The 16,177-nt window shown below is 46.7% G+C and overlaps 1 protein-coding gene across 5 annotated transcripts in view; it reads left to right on the top strand.

Moving 5' to 3' along the window:
• LOC141048660 (la-related protein 6-like) overlaps positions 1 to 16,177 on the top strand; it is a 124,876-nt gene that overhangs the window by 71,618 nt on the left and 37,081 nt on the right. For all 5 annotated transcript variants that reach the window (XM_073544457.1, XM_073544466.1, XM_073544485.1 and 2 more), the window contains one exon: positions 15,159 to 15,366. In XM_073544457.1, the coding sequence (XP_073400558.1) occupies positions 15,159 to 15,366 (208 nt within the window). The remainder of the gene's footprint in view (positions 1 to 15,158; positions 15,367 to 16,177) is intronic.

The following is a 16,177-nucleotide window of genomic DNA, read 5'->3' as shown; positions in this document are numbered from 1 at the left end:
TGAGTGCCGGCCTCCTGTTAGGCCCCCTATAAGACATACTGAGTGTTGGCCTCCTATTAGGCCCCCTATAAGACATACTGAGTGTCGGCCTCCTATTAGGCCCCCTATAAGACATACAGAGTGTTGCCTCTGTACAGACCGCACTCTCTGCCTATGTACGGCATACAGGAGGATGATAGTGCGGTCTGTACGGTCGGTATACTGGCCACATATGACATATTAGGCCATTTAAGAGTGTGGTGCGTGTGTATCTTATCTAGGAGGCACTGGCAGAGATTGTGATCTGTGATGCTGCATCATGTCATGTGTATGACCAGGGCCAGATTTGGGATTTGGATGTTTTGCACCCGGATGTTTGCCCCCAGCTGTTCTCCCCCGGATTTTTAACCCCGGGCAGTTCACCCCCGGATGTGTGTACCCTGTTTTGCCATGTTTTGCCTATATTGCGAAATATCCGGGGGCGAACTGCTGGGGCGTGAAACACCCAGGGGCAGACTGCTGGGGGCGAAAAATCCGGGGGCGAACTGCTGGGGGTGAAATGTACCTGGGGCGAACTGCTGGGGGCAAACTGCTGGGGACGAAACTTCCTAAAACCGCCAGATTTAGGCAAAGTGGGGCCCTAGGCCAATTTTAAAATGGGGCCCCAAATGCTAACATATTGCACATCACACAGAAGCATTTCCGTTGTAGTTACATGCGCTGAGTTCAGGACGCTGAATCAGTGTGATCGACAAAATTGAAGTCGTTCAACACGTGTTTCCCGGCCTCTTTCCACCGTCTGAGAAAGAATGATGGGGACAGAACAATCACTAATGGATTAATCTTTCCCCATACAGTATCATGTTATCAGCAGCACATCTACATTTTCCATATAATATAATGTCCCCCATAGCCCTCCATATAATATATTCTGCCCCATAGTCCTCCATATAGTATAATACACTCCTCAGTCCTTCATATATTAAAATACACTGCTCAGTCCTCCATTTAGTTTAATACACTCCTCATAGTGCTCCATATAGTATAATAGACCGCCAGTCATCCATGTAGTACAATTCACTTCCCATAGTATAATGCACCCCATAGTTCTTCATATAGTATAATGTATTCCCCATAGTCCTCGACACAGTATAATGCCACCCCATAGAACATAATGCAGCCACCCCACAGAGTATAATGCAGCCCTGCCATACAATATAATGTAACCCCCATAGAATATAATGCAGCCTCCCTCTTATAGTATAATGCAGCCACCCCTTAGAGCATAATGTAGCCACCCCACAGAATACAATGTAACCCCGCATAGAATATAATGCAGCCCCCCTCATATAGTATAATGCAGCCCCTCCATAGAATATATGGCAGCTCCTTATATAGTGTAATGTAGCCCCTCCATAGAATACAATGTAGCCCTCCTCATATAGTATAATGCAGCCCCAATAGAATATAATGTAGCCTCCTCATGAAGTATAATAAAGCCCCCCTACAATATAATCTAGCCCCCCGTAGAATACAATGTAGCCTCCTCATATAGTATAATGTAGCCCCTTCATAGAATGATGCGATCACCACCATAGAATATAATAAAGATAATACAGCCCCCCCATAGAATATAATGTAGCCCCGAATAGAATAGAATACAGCCCACCTCCTCATAGAATATAATGTAGCCCCCCATATTATATAACACAGCCTCCCCCATAGAATATAATGTATAATGTACCCCCCATGGTATATAACACAACCTCATAGTGTATAGCACAGCCCCACATGGTATATAGCACAGCACCATGGCATACAGCACAGCCCCCATTGGTATACAGCACAGCCCCTCATTGGTATACAGCACAGCGCCATGGTATACAGCACAGCCCACATGGTATTAAGCACAGCCCCACATGGTATAAAGCACAGGCCCACATGGTACACAGCACAGCCCCCCATTGGTATACAGCACAGCCCCCCATTGGTATACAGCACAGCCCCCCATTGGTATACAGCACAGCCCCTCATGTTATAAAGCACAGGCCCACATGGTATAAAGCACAGCATCACATGGTATGCAGCACAGCAGCACATGGTATACAGCACAGGCTCACATGGTATAAAGCACAGCATCACATGGTATGCAGCACAGCAGCACATGGAATACAGCACCATGGTATACAGCACAGCCCCACATGATATACAGCACAGGCCTCTTCCTCTTCTGGACCCCTCTTCCCTTCTCTTCCTCCTCCGGACCTCTCTGGCCTCCTCTTACTTCTCCAGACCCCTCTTCCCGCCTCTGGACCCCTCTGGCCTCCTCTTCCTCCTCCGGACCCCTCTGGCCTCCTCCGGACCCCTCTTCCCTTCTCCGGACCCCTCTGGCCTCCTCTTCCTCCTCCAAACCCCTCTTCCCTCCTCTTCCTCCTCTGGACCCCTCTGGCCTCCTCTTCCTCCTCTGGACCCCTCTGGCCTCCTCTTCCTCCTCTGGACCCCTCTGGCCTCCTCTTCCTCCTCTGGACCCCTCTGGCCTCCTCTTCCTCCTCTGGACCCCTCTGGCCTCCTCTTCCTCCTCTGGACCCCTCTGGCCTCCTCTTCCTCCTTTGGACCCCTCTGGCCTCCTCTTCCTCCTCTGGACCCCTCTGGCCTCCTCTGGTCTCCTTTTCCTCCTCTGGACCCCTCTGGCCTCCTCTTCCTCTTCCCTCCTCTTCCTCCTCTGGACCCCTCTGGCCTCCTCTGGACCCCTCTGGCCTCCTCTTCCTCCTCCAAACCCCTCTGGCCTCCTCTTCCTCCTCTGGACCCCTCTGGCCTCCTCTTCCTCCTCTGGACCCCTCTGGCCTCCTCTTCCTCCTCTGGACCCCTCTGGCCTCCTCTTCCTCCTCTGGACCCCACTGGCCTCCTCTTCCTCCTCTGGACCCCACTGGCCTCCTCTTCCTCCTCTGGACCCCTCTGGCCTCCTCTTCCTCCTCTGGACCCCTCTGGCCTCCTCTGGTCTCCTTTTCCTCCTCTGGACCCCTCTGGCCTCCTCTTCCTCTTCCCTCCTCTTCCTCCTCTGGACCCCTCTTCCCTTCTCCGGACCCCTCTGGCCTCCTCTTCCTCCTCCAAACCCCTCTGGCCTCCTCTTCCTCCTCCAAACCCCTCTTCCCTCCTCTTCCTCCTCTGGCCTCCTCTTCCTCCTCTTCCTCCTCTGGACCCCTCTGGCCTCCTCTTCCTCCTCTGGACCCCTCTGGCCTCCTCTTCCTCCTCTGGACCCCTCTGGCCTCCTCTTCCTCCTCTGGACCCCTCTGGCCTCCTCTGGTCTCCTTTTCCTCCTCTGGACCCCTCTGGCCTCCTCTTCCTCTTCCCTCCTCTTCCTCCTCTGGACCCCTCTGGCCTCCTCTGGACCCCTCTGGCCTCCTCTTCCTCCTCTGGACCCCTCTGGCCTCCTCTTCCTCCTCTGGACCCCTCTGGCCTCCTCTTCCTCCTCTGGACCCCTCTGGCCTCCTCTTCCTCCTCTGGACCCCTCTGGCCTCCTCTTCCTCCTCTGGACCCCTCTGGCCTCCTCTTCCTCCTCTGGACCCCTCTGGCCTCCTCTTCCTCCTCTGGACCCCTCTGGCCTCCTCTTCCTCCTCTGGACCCCTCTGGCCTCCTCTTCCTCCTCTGGACCCCTCTGGCCTCCTCTTCCTCCTCTGGACCCCTCTGGCCTCCTCTTCCTCCTCTGGACCCCTCTGGCCTCCTCTTCCTCCTCTGGACCCCTCTGGCCTCCTCTTCCTCCTCTGGACCCCTCTGGCCTCCTCTTCCTCCTCTGGACCCCTCTGGCCTCCTCTTCCTCCTCTGGACCCCTCTGGCCTCCTCTTCCTCCTCTGGACCCCTCTGGCCTCCTCTGGACCCCTCTGGACCCCTCTGGCCTCCTCTGGACCCCTCTGGCCTCCTCTTCCTCTTCCCTCCTCTTCCTCCTCTGGACCCCTCTGGCCTCCTCTTCCTCTTCCCTCCTCTTCCTCCTCTGGACCCCTCTGGCCTCCTCTGGACCCCTCTGGCCTCCTCTGGACCCCTCTGGCCTCCTCTGGACCCCTCTGGCCTCCTCTGGACCCCTCTGGACCTCTCTGGCCTCCTCTTTCTCCTCCAGACCCCTCTTCCCTGCTCTTTCTCCTCCGGACCCCTCTGGCTTCTACCATGGAGACTTTGTTTCCCCTCCTCTCCAGGGACACAGACCACCCGTCACCCACTCACTCTAGACTCTACTCACCGGACCAGAGCAAAGTAGGAGCGGGAGCAGCAGCAGGGAGAGCGGAGCTCGGCGGCGTCCTCTTCTCTCACACGCTGGCTGCTATGCTGTTAGTCAGCCAGCTACAAAGCCGGAAGGCAGAGCGTGGGGCGTTTCACCACCCATCAAGAACAGCGCTGACGTCACGTGGCAAGGTCCTGGGGCTGGGTGAGTCATCAGAGAGACCCAGAGCCAGCAAGGGGGTCGCCTGACGCCGCGTCAGCGCCTCAGACGGGGGTATGCTGGGCCCGCGCCGCCTCGCGCTATGGTATGTGCACGCGCGCGTCCCTTCAAATCATGGGACACGCTTTTAAAGGGCCCACGCACTTAAAGGGGCAGCATTTTTAAAGGGCCCCCAGCGACCCTCGGGGCCCACCGTGCATTTACTCGGTACCTCGCCAGGCCAGACCGAGCCTGATGTCAGGGCAGCAAAAGGAGGAGGGTGACTCTTAGGGCAAAATGTGGGAGAACAGAGGATGACAATGAGGTTGTAGATCCTACTTCATGTTAACCCAGAGGCACTCAGCTGAGTAGCTCAGCAGAGGAGGTGAATGAGGAGGAAGATGAGGAGGTTACATTGCACCTTTCCACTCTGAGTGATGCTGTGCTATGGCCAGCAGTGGTTATAGGTCTTCGGTTCTCAGGGACGGCAAGGGTTGCCTAGCCTGATCTTTTTTTGAGACCGCAAAGGATGACCCAACTCTCATTATATCTTCCAACTTTGTAATAAAACAACTCGGTTGATGCAAAAAATAATTTGACATGCGTGAACCGGCACATGCACAACCAACGTGCATTGATCTGGGACTCTCACTGCACTAAAATGTGGCCTAGCGGGCCTCAACATCCAACGACTGCCCCATAAGGCCTCTTTCACACTTCCTTTTTTTGGTCAGTTGCAATCCGTGAAAAAATGCAAAAGACGGATCAGTTTCCGTTGTGACACCAACGTATGCCACCGGACCGTTGTTTTGACGGATCTGCTGAAGTCGGAAATTTAAAGGAACTGCAGCTGAGAGAGAGAATATTTTTCTGCCACCAGAACGAGATTTGGGGTTAAATTTCTGACAAGCAAATCCTTCCGGGCATGCTCAGTGGAAAAAAGCGGATCCGTGCAGACAAACGTTTCATTGTCCGTCCACTCAAGTCAGCGGATGCCAAAATTTTGGCAGATCTGTCAAAAAACGGATCCAACGGATGACCATCTGTCAAAATCTGCCGCTAATGCAAGTCAATGGGGTAAAAAAACGGATCCGCCCAAAAAAGTGGCGGATCCGTTTTTTTGCAAACGGTGGATTTTGACTGATGGAAACAAGCGGAAATGTGAAACAGGCCTAAACCACATCTGCTGCTTCCTCCTCCTCTATCACTGTGGCAAGTGTTCTCACACAGGTCTCCGGCCGCAGAAGCTCAACTTGTTTACCCCCTACACTTGGGTGAATGATAGCTCGTCAGCTGTTATGGCGTGGACATGCCTGCTCTTTTTGACCGATTGCAGACGCTGAGCACATCACATTTTTCTCAATCCACCAGAACGTCTCTGCCTGCACCTCACTCACAGTCCAGCAGTTTGTCTTTTATGCCCTACAGCATCTTCTCTCAGCACCACAGTCAGCCATCGGTCCCGCAGTTGTGGTCATGTAAAAGATTTTCTCCTACATATGCTAAAGCTAAGAGCTTGTACTTGATCATCCTTAATCTGTTGGCTGCAGAAATGCTGCCTTTCTGCCTGTTGGATAGACTGTTTCTGAAAGCTGAGGCCATATCAGTCCCCTAGTACCAGTTGCCCAGTCGCCATTACTTCTCTAAGAAAGCTGTGCCTGTGCTACAGCAGCATGTTGCAGACCACATCATCCATTCCTTGAAAAAAATCGGTGCCTTTTTCCACAGACCCCTGGACGAGCAAGCATGGCCAGGGGCACTGCATCTCGCTGACTGGGCACTATGGTGGCTGCAGGAGCAGGCGGGGTATGGGCTGTTCCACAAGTTTTGAAATCCCCAAGGCTTGCGGGACAAAATTCTGTATCTAACACTTCTGCCACTGCTTCTGTCTTCTCCACCTCCTCTAGGGCCTCCACCTGCACCCTCAACCTCTCCTCTAGTGAGACGCACATTCCAATAGTGCAGAGAGAATTCCTTCCCTTTACTTCCATACTGTGTAGCCAGGGCTCGCTGCAATCAGGCAGTGTTAAAATTAATATGCCTTGGAGGTCGCAGTCACACAGCTCAAAAGTTGTGGACGGCTACCCAGGTCGAGTTTGAGCAATGGCTGTCTCCACTGAACCTGTAGGCAGGGAAGGCTGTGTGCAATAACTGTGTGAACCTGATTGTGGCCCTACACCAGGGCAACCTCACACACATGCTTTGCATGGCTCACATCCTCGACCTGGTGGTACAGCAATTATTCCATTACTATCCCTGCCTGGTTGCGCTGCTGAAGAAGGCACAGTTGCTGTGTGCACACTTCTGCCATTCACACTCTGAAAATTACGCTTGCGGAGTGGACACAAAAGTACCGCTGCACCCTTCTACATCGTTTTGAAATGGCTACTAAGATGGTTAGCACTTATGATACCATCATTAGCATTACTATTCTGTTCCTCAACATGCTGGAGCACACTTTAATTAGTCTGTCAGAGGAGGTGGTGGTCCCAGAGGAGGATGTGGAAGGGATAACAGTATCTCTAAGTTCTGCACTGTTGTGTCATGGCACAAGTGGGTGCCATGAGAGGGTGGATTACAGTGATGGAGTTGGTCTCCTGGTACCAGACAAACTGTTGCAGTAGCCGGGAACCTTGGACCTCATGGAAGCGCATGACACATGAGCGCCTTCTTGCTGCACATGATGCCCGTATTGCTAGGATTAGAAATAGTACTGACTGACTAGTGGGTTGCCACTCTGTTAGCTCCACGGTGCAAGAGTAAATTTTGCCAGATGCCCCATCCCCCGCCCCGGAAATGGGCACGCACGTTCTGGAATATCGAAACACACTTGTAGACAATTTTAATAGTGTTTTTCCCCGAAACAGCATTGAGGCACACCGTATGCATCACAGTTCTAGACTTTCAACCCCGGGAACGTCGAGTCCTCAACACAAAAACATTAGCAGCAGTAGCAGTGTTACTAGTGGAAGAAATGTCTGTGAGGTGAGTCTTTTTTTAGACCATCCCCTGCACCAGCAGAACAAAGTACAAGTCTAACATATAGTGAAAGACTGAAGAGGATGCTGCAGGAGTATCTGGAGCTCAATATCAATGCCATCGGGAGGGTTGGACTCTTTTGCATTTTTTTCTTTAATAAATGGAAGAATGGCCTGAGCTTGCCAGTCTCACTTTGGAGGTTTGACATTCCCTACAGCCAGCATTCTCTCAGAACGTGTCTTCAGCACTGCTGGTGTCCTGGTGGACAAGTGCAGCTGGCTGTTCCCTGACAGCGTAGACCGCCTAACATTCATCAAGATGAGTAAGTCATGGATCTCCAATTACTTTTGCACCCCAGTCTTAGAGTGGGTAGACTAGGTGATGGTGTGGTTTTTGGTGTGCTGCAATGATCTTGCAATATTGCAGTCTGTGTATCTTTCGTTAATCACAGGTTTCTGTGATTTGGTTCAGGCTGACTTAAAAAGAGACTGTTATTCCAGTGCTATACTATGATTAAAGGGAAAATGCCATGATTTTATTTTTTTGTATTAACAATTGATTTATATAATCAATTATTTTTAATTCAAAATTCAATGAACTACTTTAATTTTTTTATTTATAATTTTTTTTTACTTTAGACACTTGAAGGCTTTGGTGTAGGTGTAAGTGTCCAGCTCCCCAGGCAGCTTAGATGACGAAAACAAAATCTCCGAGCACACCAAAATACTCCGAGGACACCTGAGCATGCTCGGGAAAGCCCGAACAACGAGTATACTCGCTCATCACTATTAATAACATTTCTCACATGTCAACTTTACATCAGCATAATTTTGGAAACAATTTTTTTTTTGTTAGGACGTTGTAAGGGTTAAAAGTAGACCAGAGATTTTCTTTTTTTTTTTTTTTTTTTTCCTACAAAATTTTTTTTTTTTTTTTTTTTTTAGGGACCACCTCACATTTGAAGTGACTTTGCAGGGTCAATATGACAGAGAATACCCAAAAGTGACACCATTCTAAAAACTGCACCCCTCAAGTTGCACAAAACCACATTCAAGTTTATTAAACCTTCAGGCGCTTCACGAGAACTACAGCAATGTGGAAGGAAAAAATTAACTTTTTTTCACAAAAAACTTATTTAGGCCCAAACTTTTATTTTCACATGGGTATCAGGAGAAAATGGACCACAAAATTTGTTGGGCAATTTCACCTGAGTACGCCGATACCCTGTATGTGGGAGATAGCCACTGTTTGGGTGCATGGCAGGGCTCAGAAGAGAGGGAGCACCGTTTGACTTTTTGAACGCAAAATTGGCTGGAATTGACGGCGGGCGCCATGTCGCATTTGGAGACCCCCCTGATGTACCTAAACAGTGGAAACCCTCCAATTCTAACTCTAACACACCCCATACCCTAACCACAACCTTATCCACAACCCTAATCGTAACCTCAACATCACAGGCGTAACCCCAACACCATAACCATAACCCCAAAGAATGGTTAAAAATACAATACAATTTCTTTTATTTTTATCAATCTATAAAGGTGACAAAGGGGGGGGGGTTTGCTTTTTTTTTTTTTTAATTTTTTTTTTTTAATTATTTTGATCACTGTCATGGACCCTATCACAGTGATCAAAATGAATTAGTAAGAAAACTCTCCTATTGTTGCCGGGCACTGACCTTGCGCTCGCCATTTTCTTATAGGAAGATGACGCGGAGGGTCGGGGGATGGACCCAGAGGGTCTGGGGATGGCGGACGTACCGGGGGGGTCTTAGGGGGACCCCATTTTTCTCTCCTCTGACGTGCTGGATCATATCAGAGGAGAGAGGAAACCCAACCCAAATCATGTTCTCCTGGTTTTCGGCTACCCCCGATAGCAGAGACCCCGGAGATTTTCTGACACTGAGGGGCATTATACACTTATTTCTCAGTGCCGTTAAAAAGTAGCGCTGAGGAATAGGGCCCCTTAACTGATGCCATTAAAAGGCGTATTGGCGGTTGTTAAGGGGTGGATTAAAATGTTCCTGTGTGAGATAATCTTATAAATGTGCCCATACTGTGTAACGGCTGTGTCTGACAGTGCATGACCATGGTCTGATCATACCACAGCTCATGGGCAGGGGTAGAAGCAAAAGAGAGTACACAGACATTACAGCATGGGATTGCTGATGATTCTATTAGTGAGGTAAAACATTTCACTACCTGTTTTTAACCAATGTTTTACTTACAAAGTATGAATCAGCTTTGATCCCATGCTGTAATGTCTGTGTACTCTTTTGCTTTCTCCTTGCCCAGGAGCTGTATTATAATCAGACCATGTTCCTGGATCTCTCGGGCTGAGTCAGTGACTCAGAATGCTTTCATGCCCTGCTGTACACGAGTACTGCAGTGTATGAGACCAGTAATAAAAATGAATCATATTACACAATGGAACAAAGTTAAAAGTGAAAATTAAAAAATACTAAAAGCACATGAATCACAAAAAAAGTCTAACCACACAAATCGAAAGTACATATAATTGGTATTGTTGCATCCGAAACGGCCAGCTCTATAAAACTTGTACATTATTCCAATGGCAAACGCTGCAAAAAAGATAAAAACAAAAACCACATGTCAAAAATGTCACTCTTTAATCATATTGAATCACAAAAAAGTGCATAAAAAGCGATTAAAAAGTCAGAAGTAAAAAAAAAATGGCAGAAATGAAAACTCCAAACCATCCTTCAAAAAATGAGGCCTCATATGGCTCGATCAACAAAAAAAAGTTACAGCTCTCAGAATTTGGCGGTGCAAAAACAAATTCATTTTTGCAAAATATTGTTTTTAGTGTGTGTGTGTGTGTGTGTGTGTGTAAACAAAAAAAACTGGTATCGCTGTACTCTGTACTGACCCGAAGAACAAAAAAATGAAAAGGTTACAGCTCTCAAAATATGGAAAAAAATTAAAGTACTTTTTTTTTTAAACAATGGCATTTTTACTGAGTTATAACATCAAAACTTAAAAAAAAAAAAAAAACCCCATAAAGCTGGTATGGCTGTAATCGCACCAACCCGAAGAATAAATCCACCTTATAATTTTACACTGCACGGTGAAACACGGAAAAATAAAAAGAACTATGCTTGTACTGCTGTTCATTCTACCTCCCCAAAAATCGGAACAAGGCTCGGCTCACATTTATCCCATGCTCTCTGCTGAGCGCTTACATCAGAGTTTCCGTTTAAATTCCCTCAAACCCGTGATTCAGACAAAACCGCAGATGAAACCACTCACTTATGAGGCAGATGGAGTCACTTTAGACTGATCTCTGTTCCAGCACTGTCCTATCTTTTTTTGTGCATATCCTAAATAAAGATCCAGACCTAACAGAGTTTCCCACAAACCATTAGTTTCAAATATGAGCGGTACCAATGTCAAAGATGTGCTTGTGCAGAATCGTCTAAAATTGGAGCATACTTTTGATTACAAGTGAATTACTAAGAAGAGACGGCATAAGGGGACATAAGTATTTAAATCTTTTTCTGGCTAACACGGTACCACAATATTATTTTGTATTGTACATTGTTAAACCGAAAGAAAATTATAAATGTAGCTATTGTTCATATTTCCGATTTTATGCTACAAACGAGACATTACAGATGGGTCCAATTTCAATTCTGCTCTTGTGGCCTTTTCTATATTGGTCAAACAATTTGTGTGCTTTCGGGAACGCTTATGATTGATTGTCACAGGAAAAGGTTCTAGAAGACTCATGTAGGGTCTTGGAAGAACTCAGAGTGATTATACAAGTCTTTTCAGGAAAAATAGAGACTTTGCAGTACTTTTTATTGGCAATTAATGGATTTTCCACAAATCAAATGTCTTTGAAAAATTAAACGAAGCTGTCAAATTCGAATTTCAAAAGATTATTTAATTGTGCGTGTGTACAGTACTGGCAAAGATTTACACAAGTGTAAAAAAAAGTTGCAAAGAGAATACTTTATTAAAGTGTTAATAGTTTATTTTCATCAATTCGCAAAGTGAATGAATAAAAGATCAAATAATATTTGTTGTGAACCACCTTTTTACCTTCAAAACAGCATCAAATCATCAATTCCTATAGTTAAACTTACACATAGGCCCTGATTCATAAAGGCCTGCATTGAGGATGATCTTGATGAGGGGCGAGCTGGAGTCAGGGACAGGAGTGAGATTTCTGCAGTATGGGAAGTTGGCTGTGTGTTGGAGCTGTGAGGGTCTTGTGTTCATGCTGGCCAGCAGTAGGAGATGGTTTTGGTTGGCCAGTACCGTTGGCTTCAAAGTTCAATAAAGGAGACTCCTGTTCTAAAACAGTCTTTACTGAACAGTAACTGGGTAAGAAGACGCTCACACATTCAGTATTTTATCAGTATTTTACATCAGTATTTGTAAGCCAAAATCAGGAGTGAGTGAAAAATGCAGAAGTGGTGCACGTGTTTCTCTTATACTTTTCCTCTGATTGTTAAACTTCTGGATTTACCTTTACAAATACTGATCAAATACTGAACATGACCTTACAGTTATGTGCAAGAGATGGCAGGTCCAAAGTCTTATGGTCGTTTCCTTCACGATGTAAAGCCTTATCACACACATGGATTCCTTAAACTGTTGTCTACTCCAGGGCCAGTGAAGCACAGTTTCACCCTACTTTAAACAAAAAAAAGTTGCACTCTGTAGGGCTAAAGCATGTCAATATGAAATATGACTAGCAATATTACTTCTGGATACTAGGAAAAAACTGAGACCCTTATCACATGATTTGGCCAATTCATGCATCGCCAGCAGTCTCAGTCACTTCTTCCGTTTAGGGCCGCCTACTCCTGTGTACCTATTTTTAGCATTACTTTGGGTATGCAGGACATGTGGATGCGTCGGTTTGACGCACTCGCAGTCTGCGCAAAACGCTTTCCAGTGCGGTTGATGGGCGCGTCAAAACAACGCATCCACATACATCCGCATGTCCTACGTACCAATGTTAAATATAGGTACGCAGGACGCATGCAGAAGTAGGCAGACCTAAACGGAAGTGGGCGGAGCTTCAGGGAGGAAGTATGCAGAGCTCCGGTACGCTAATGAGAAACCAGCCTTAGTGAGGTACTCACACTAGACATGTAGGACTCAGCAGATCTGAGACTGCCTTGTCGTTGGCTGCTGGAGGTGCATGAATTGGCCAAATCGTGTACTAAGGGTCTCAGTTTTTTCCTAATATCCAGAAGCAGTATTGCTATTCATATTTCATATTGACACGCTTTAGAACTACAGAGAGCAACTTTTTTTTGTTTATTGTATATGGAGATGGCTGCTCCTAGTATGCACCTGTTCACACTAGTTTAGAAGTGCCAGTCAGTCTTTTTGTCATTTGTATATTAGCTCTCTGACCGAGCACTCCGACCTCCCACATGTGGTGGATTTTAATTGCAACAGGGTTCTACATACTCATAAATTCAGGCTTTGAAGAGAGGTATTTACATCTACCCAGAAATTCAGACTTCAGTCTTAGGCTACTTTCACACTTGTTTTTTTGCGGTGCGTTTTTTGCACTCACAAACGCATGAAAAAAACGCATCATGCGTTTGTGTGCGTTTTTTGCGGGTTTTGGTGCGTTTTTTAAAATGCATGCTTTTTTTGCACATACGTGCGCATTACAATGCACACCCATAGACTATAATGTGTGTTTTGCTGTAAAAAAAATGCATTGCGTGCGCATGCGCTTTTTTGGGGCAAGTCGGACCCACAAAAAATGCAATTGAACCAGTCCCTATCTGCCTAACTACCAGAAAGTCAACTCTTTCCCTAAGGCCGGTTTCACACATCCTGATATTTCCGGTACCAGAAATGTCAATGTCCCCTGATCGCCGGCAGAGCAGGGGAGAATGAGGAGTGCAGTCTTCAGCGCCAAGAAACAGCACTTACAGTACCGCTGCTTCTCAGGCGCTGGGATGTGTTACTGGGATGTCATCCCAGTGTGTTATCAGTGTGCACATGTGGGACGTTTTGCGGTCTATGCTGCCGATAAACGGACATGTCTATGTGTGAGTCATGGATATATGGTCCATGGAAATGTGGCACCCCAGGAGTCCAGTTACCACAGTGGCATTGCCTCCTTCACAGGGGGTGATGTCATGCCTTGAAGCAAGGAGGAGTTCCCTGGTCAGGTAACATCAGCATTCAACACTTTTCCTGAATCCAGACCAGAAGGGGGAGCTCAAAACCTGGTATTAGGGGAGCTTCCCTGTTAGTTCTGGCCTGTAGGTGGGGTTAGGCAGTGAGTGGTGGGGACTGGAAGAGTGAGGAGCTCGTCCCCATACTAGAGTTGTAGTCTGAGTCAGAGAAGAGGAGTTATAGAGGAAGAGAGAAGTCTATGAAAAGCTGGGGAGTGGAGCTGTGACCCAGCTCACCCCAGAACAGAGCGCTAGAACTGGACGCCGGAGTCCGTGGCTGCACAGGCACAATAATCTCATCAGCTAAATCTGGAGGGCAGGGAACTGCAGGTCCCCTGGCCCATCAAACACTTGGGGCACAGCAGCATATCAGAGCCTGGAGCATCCACAAATGAGCAACACCTGCAATAGGCTCAAGCTGCCTGCCATATGGGCAAGTACTAGGACAATAAGGAACAGAGGCTCGAGCATAGCTTTAAGCAGCAAGGAGGCCTCCAACTCTGGCTTACGGGACCGTAAATTGCTTCCAGCCTGTCCAGAACTCCATTTCCATCTGTTAGCGGTGCTCCGGTCTGTATTCCAAACCATAGAGTAAAGATAAAGGAAACTACAGTTCATGTGTCTGCAGTTGTTCATTATTCCCTCAGTCCTGCACCCCAGCGTCACTATCCTTTATAAGAACTAGAACTGCCCTGGGGCCTAGCTCTACCCTTGGAGAGCTGTAACTACTCTGCTACATCACCAACGGCCCCAGTGGTCTCCTTAGGCAGCGTCTGCCATCCCCTTATTGCCAAACACCACTGGTGGCATCACAAATTAATTCCCTATAAACTTTCCTCCTCATTTATTTTAATGAACACTCAGGGCCACGAACCGGGTCATTGCTGCCGCGACACGACATTCCCTGAGTACCCCACGGCCCTGTGGTGAACGCCATAAACACACTGACATATGCACAGACCCATTCACATGAATGGGTCTATGTGTGTAAGTGTCTTGGTACGTGTGAAAACCGTCACCACAGTTACCAGAGACACTGACCTGTGAAGGAGGCCTTAAACTAATCCCCTCCAAATATGGGGTAATCCGAAACATTAACTCCAAACTTACCCTAATGTCACTATCTGACTAGTCACTATCTGTTACCTATCTTATGTCCTAAGCCCTAACCTATGTCTTACCCAATGCTATCATATACTATACATTGCTACACCACACAGGAACATATTACTTGACAGTATATATTACAACACAATTCACATGACACAATAAATACAAAAGATGCAAGACATATTCACAACATACAGTACACATGATGCGATAAGAATGTGATCGTCCAGTCCATACCCCTTACAGTATCATGCCCCTGTTGCTCCTCTGTCCCACCCCAGCTGTGTCCATTTTGGCGTAGCTGTGATAAACTGGTTTAAAGATGTCATAATTCGTAAAATTTAGGTGCAACTTCGAGTTGTGCATACATTTTCGATTGTTTTTTTTTTTTTTTTTTCTTCAAAGCTTTTATGTCATAATTCACCAGATATGCCCCTCCTGGCTATATGAATTTTATATATGTAACAGATCTGTATTTTTTTTCTCCATGTAATGCCTTTCCAGAAGTTTCTGTGACTTGTATGACACCTTGGATGATGATTCGTATGATGGTTCTTCAATTCCTGATTTGAAACTAATCTACAAAATTGTAAACAGAGTGGAATTCTACTTCTCAGACGAAAACTTATCTAATGATGGATTTTTACTCAAACACGTCCAAAAAAACAAAATGGGCTATGTAAGCATCAAGTTAATAACTTCCTTCAAAAAGGTATGTATTTGCATTCCCTTGTGGCAAAGTAGCACACTAGACGGGATCATATTTTGTATTCTTCGGGTTAGTAGTATTTTAAAATGTCACCAGGTGTTTGCTACCTTATGTGAGAGCAGTATACTGAGACAAATTTTGGTTTTCAAAAAGTTTGCTGCTTCAGTGATAGTTCTTTTACTAAGATGTGTATATGGTTACTGGAATACAATTATAAGTAAGTTTTCATTTAAAATAAGCTCTGGAGGCAGATTCTCATGCAGATCATTGTTCGGCCCATAGTCCTAAGCAGAGCATTTACATATAAGAAAAATGTAGATTTCTCTGGAATAAGGCATTGGATTGCACATATGAAGGTATCATTTTATTCAACTTTCTATGACTACATGCCCATATCGATAGCTTAGGAGGGATGATCCTACTGACAGATTCACTTGAAACTTTTTATAGGTGAAACCAATGACTCAGTTTTAGAACACTGCTTTGGGGTTAATTAGTTTAATGTGTATTGGGGTTTATAGCATTAAAGGATGAGGGCTTGGATCAGCAGAAGCACCGTATATGGTTGGGATTTCAGACTGTGTGTAGGTACAACAACTAGAATAGATCCCATGCCTCACCTACATCCTGGTCTCTCCTTTTCTAGTGGCCTGGCCTGTGATAGTGGTGGTGGTATAAGACATCCTGAAGTAGTTCAGGACTGCAGCTGGTGGTGGTTGTCTGGCTGAGGTTGTGCGTTCAGTAGATTCTTGGAGGGCATTATGCCGTGGATGTGGCTTCAACAGCACAATAAAGGAGAGCATGCAGGGCACGA

Source organism: Dendrobates tinctorius, unplaced genomic scaffold (assembly GCF_039654945.1).
Source record: "Dendrobates tinctorius isolate UK_male_01 unplaced genomic scaffold, ASM3965494v1 ptg000011l, whole genome shotgun sequence".
Classification (NCBI taxonomy): domain Eukaryota; kingdom Metazoa; phylum Chordata; class Amphibia; order Anura; family Dendrobatidae; genus Dendrobates; species Dendrobates tinctorius.
The sequence above is the reverse complement of the archived record's forward strand: the minus strand, read 5'-3'. Positions and strand labels throughout refer to the sequence as shown.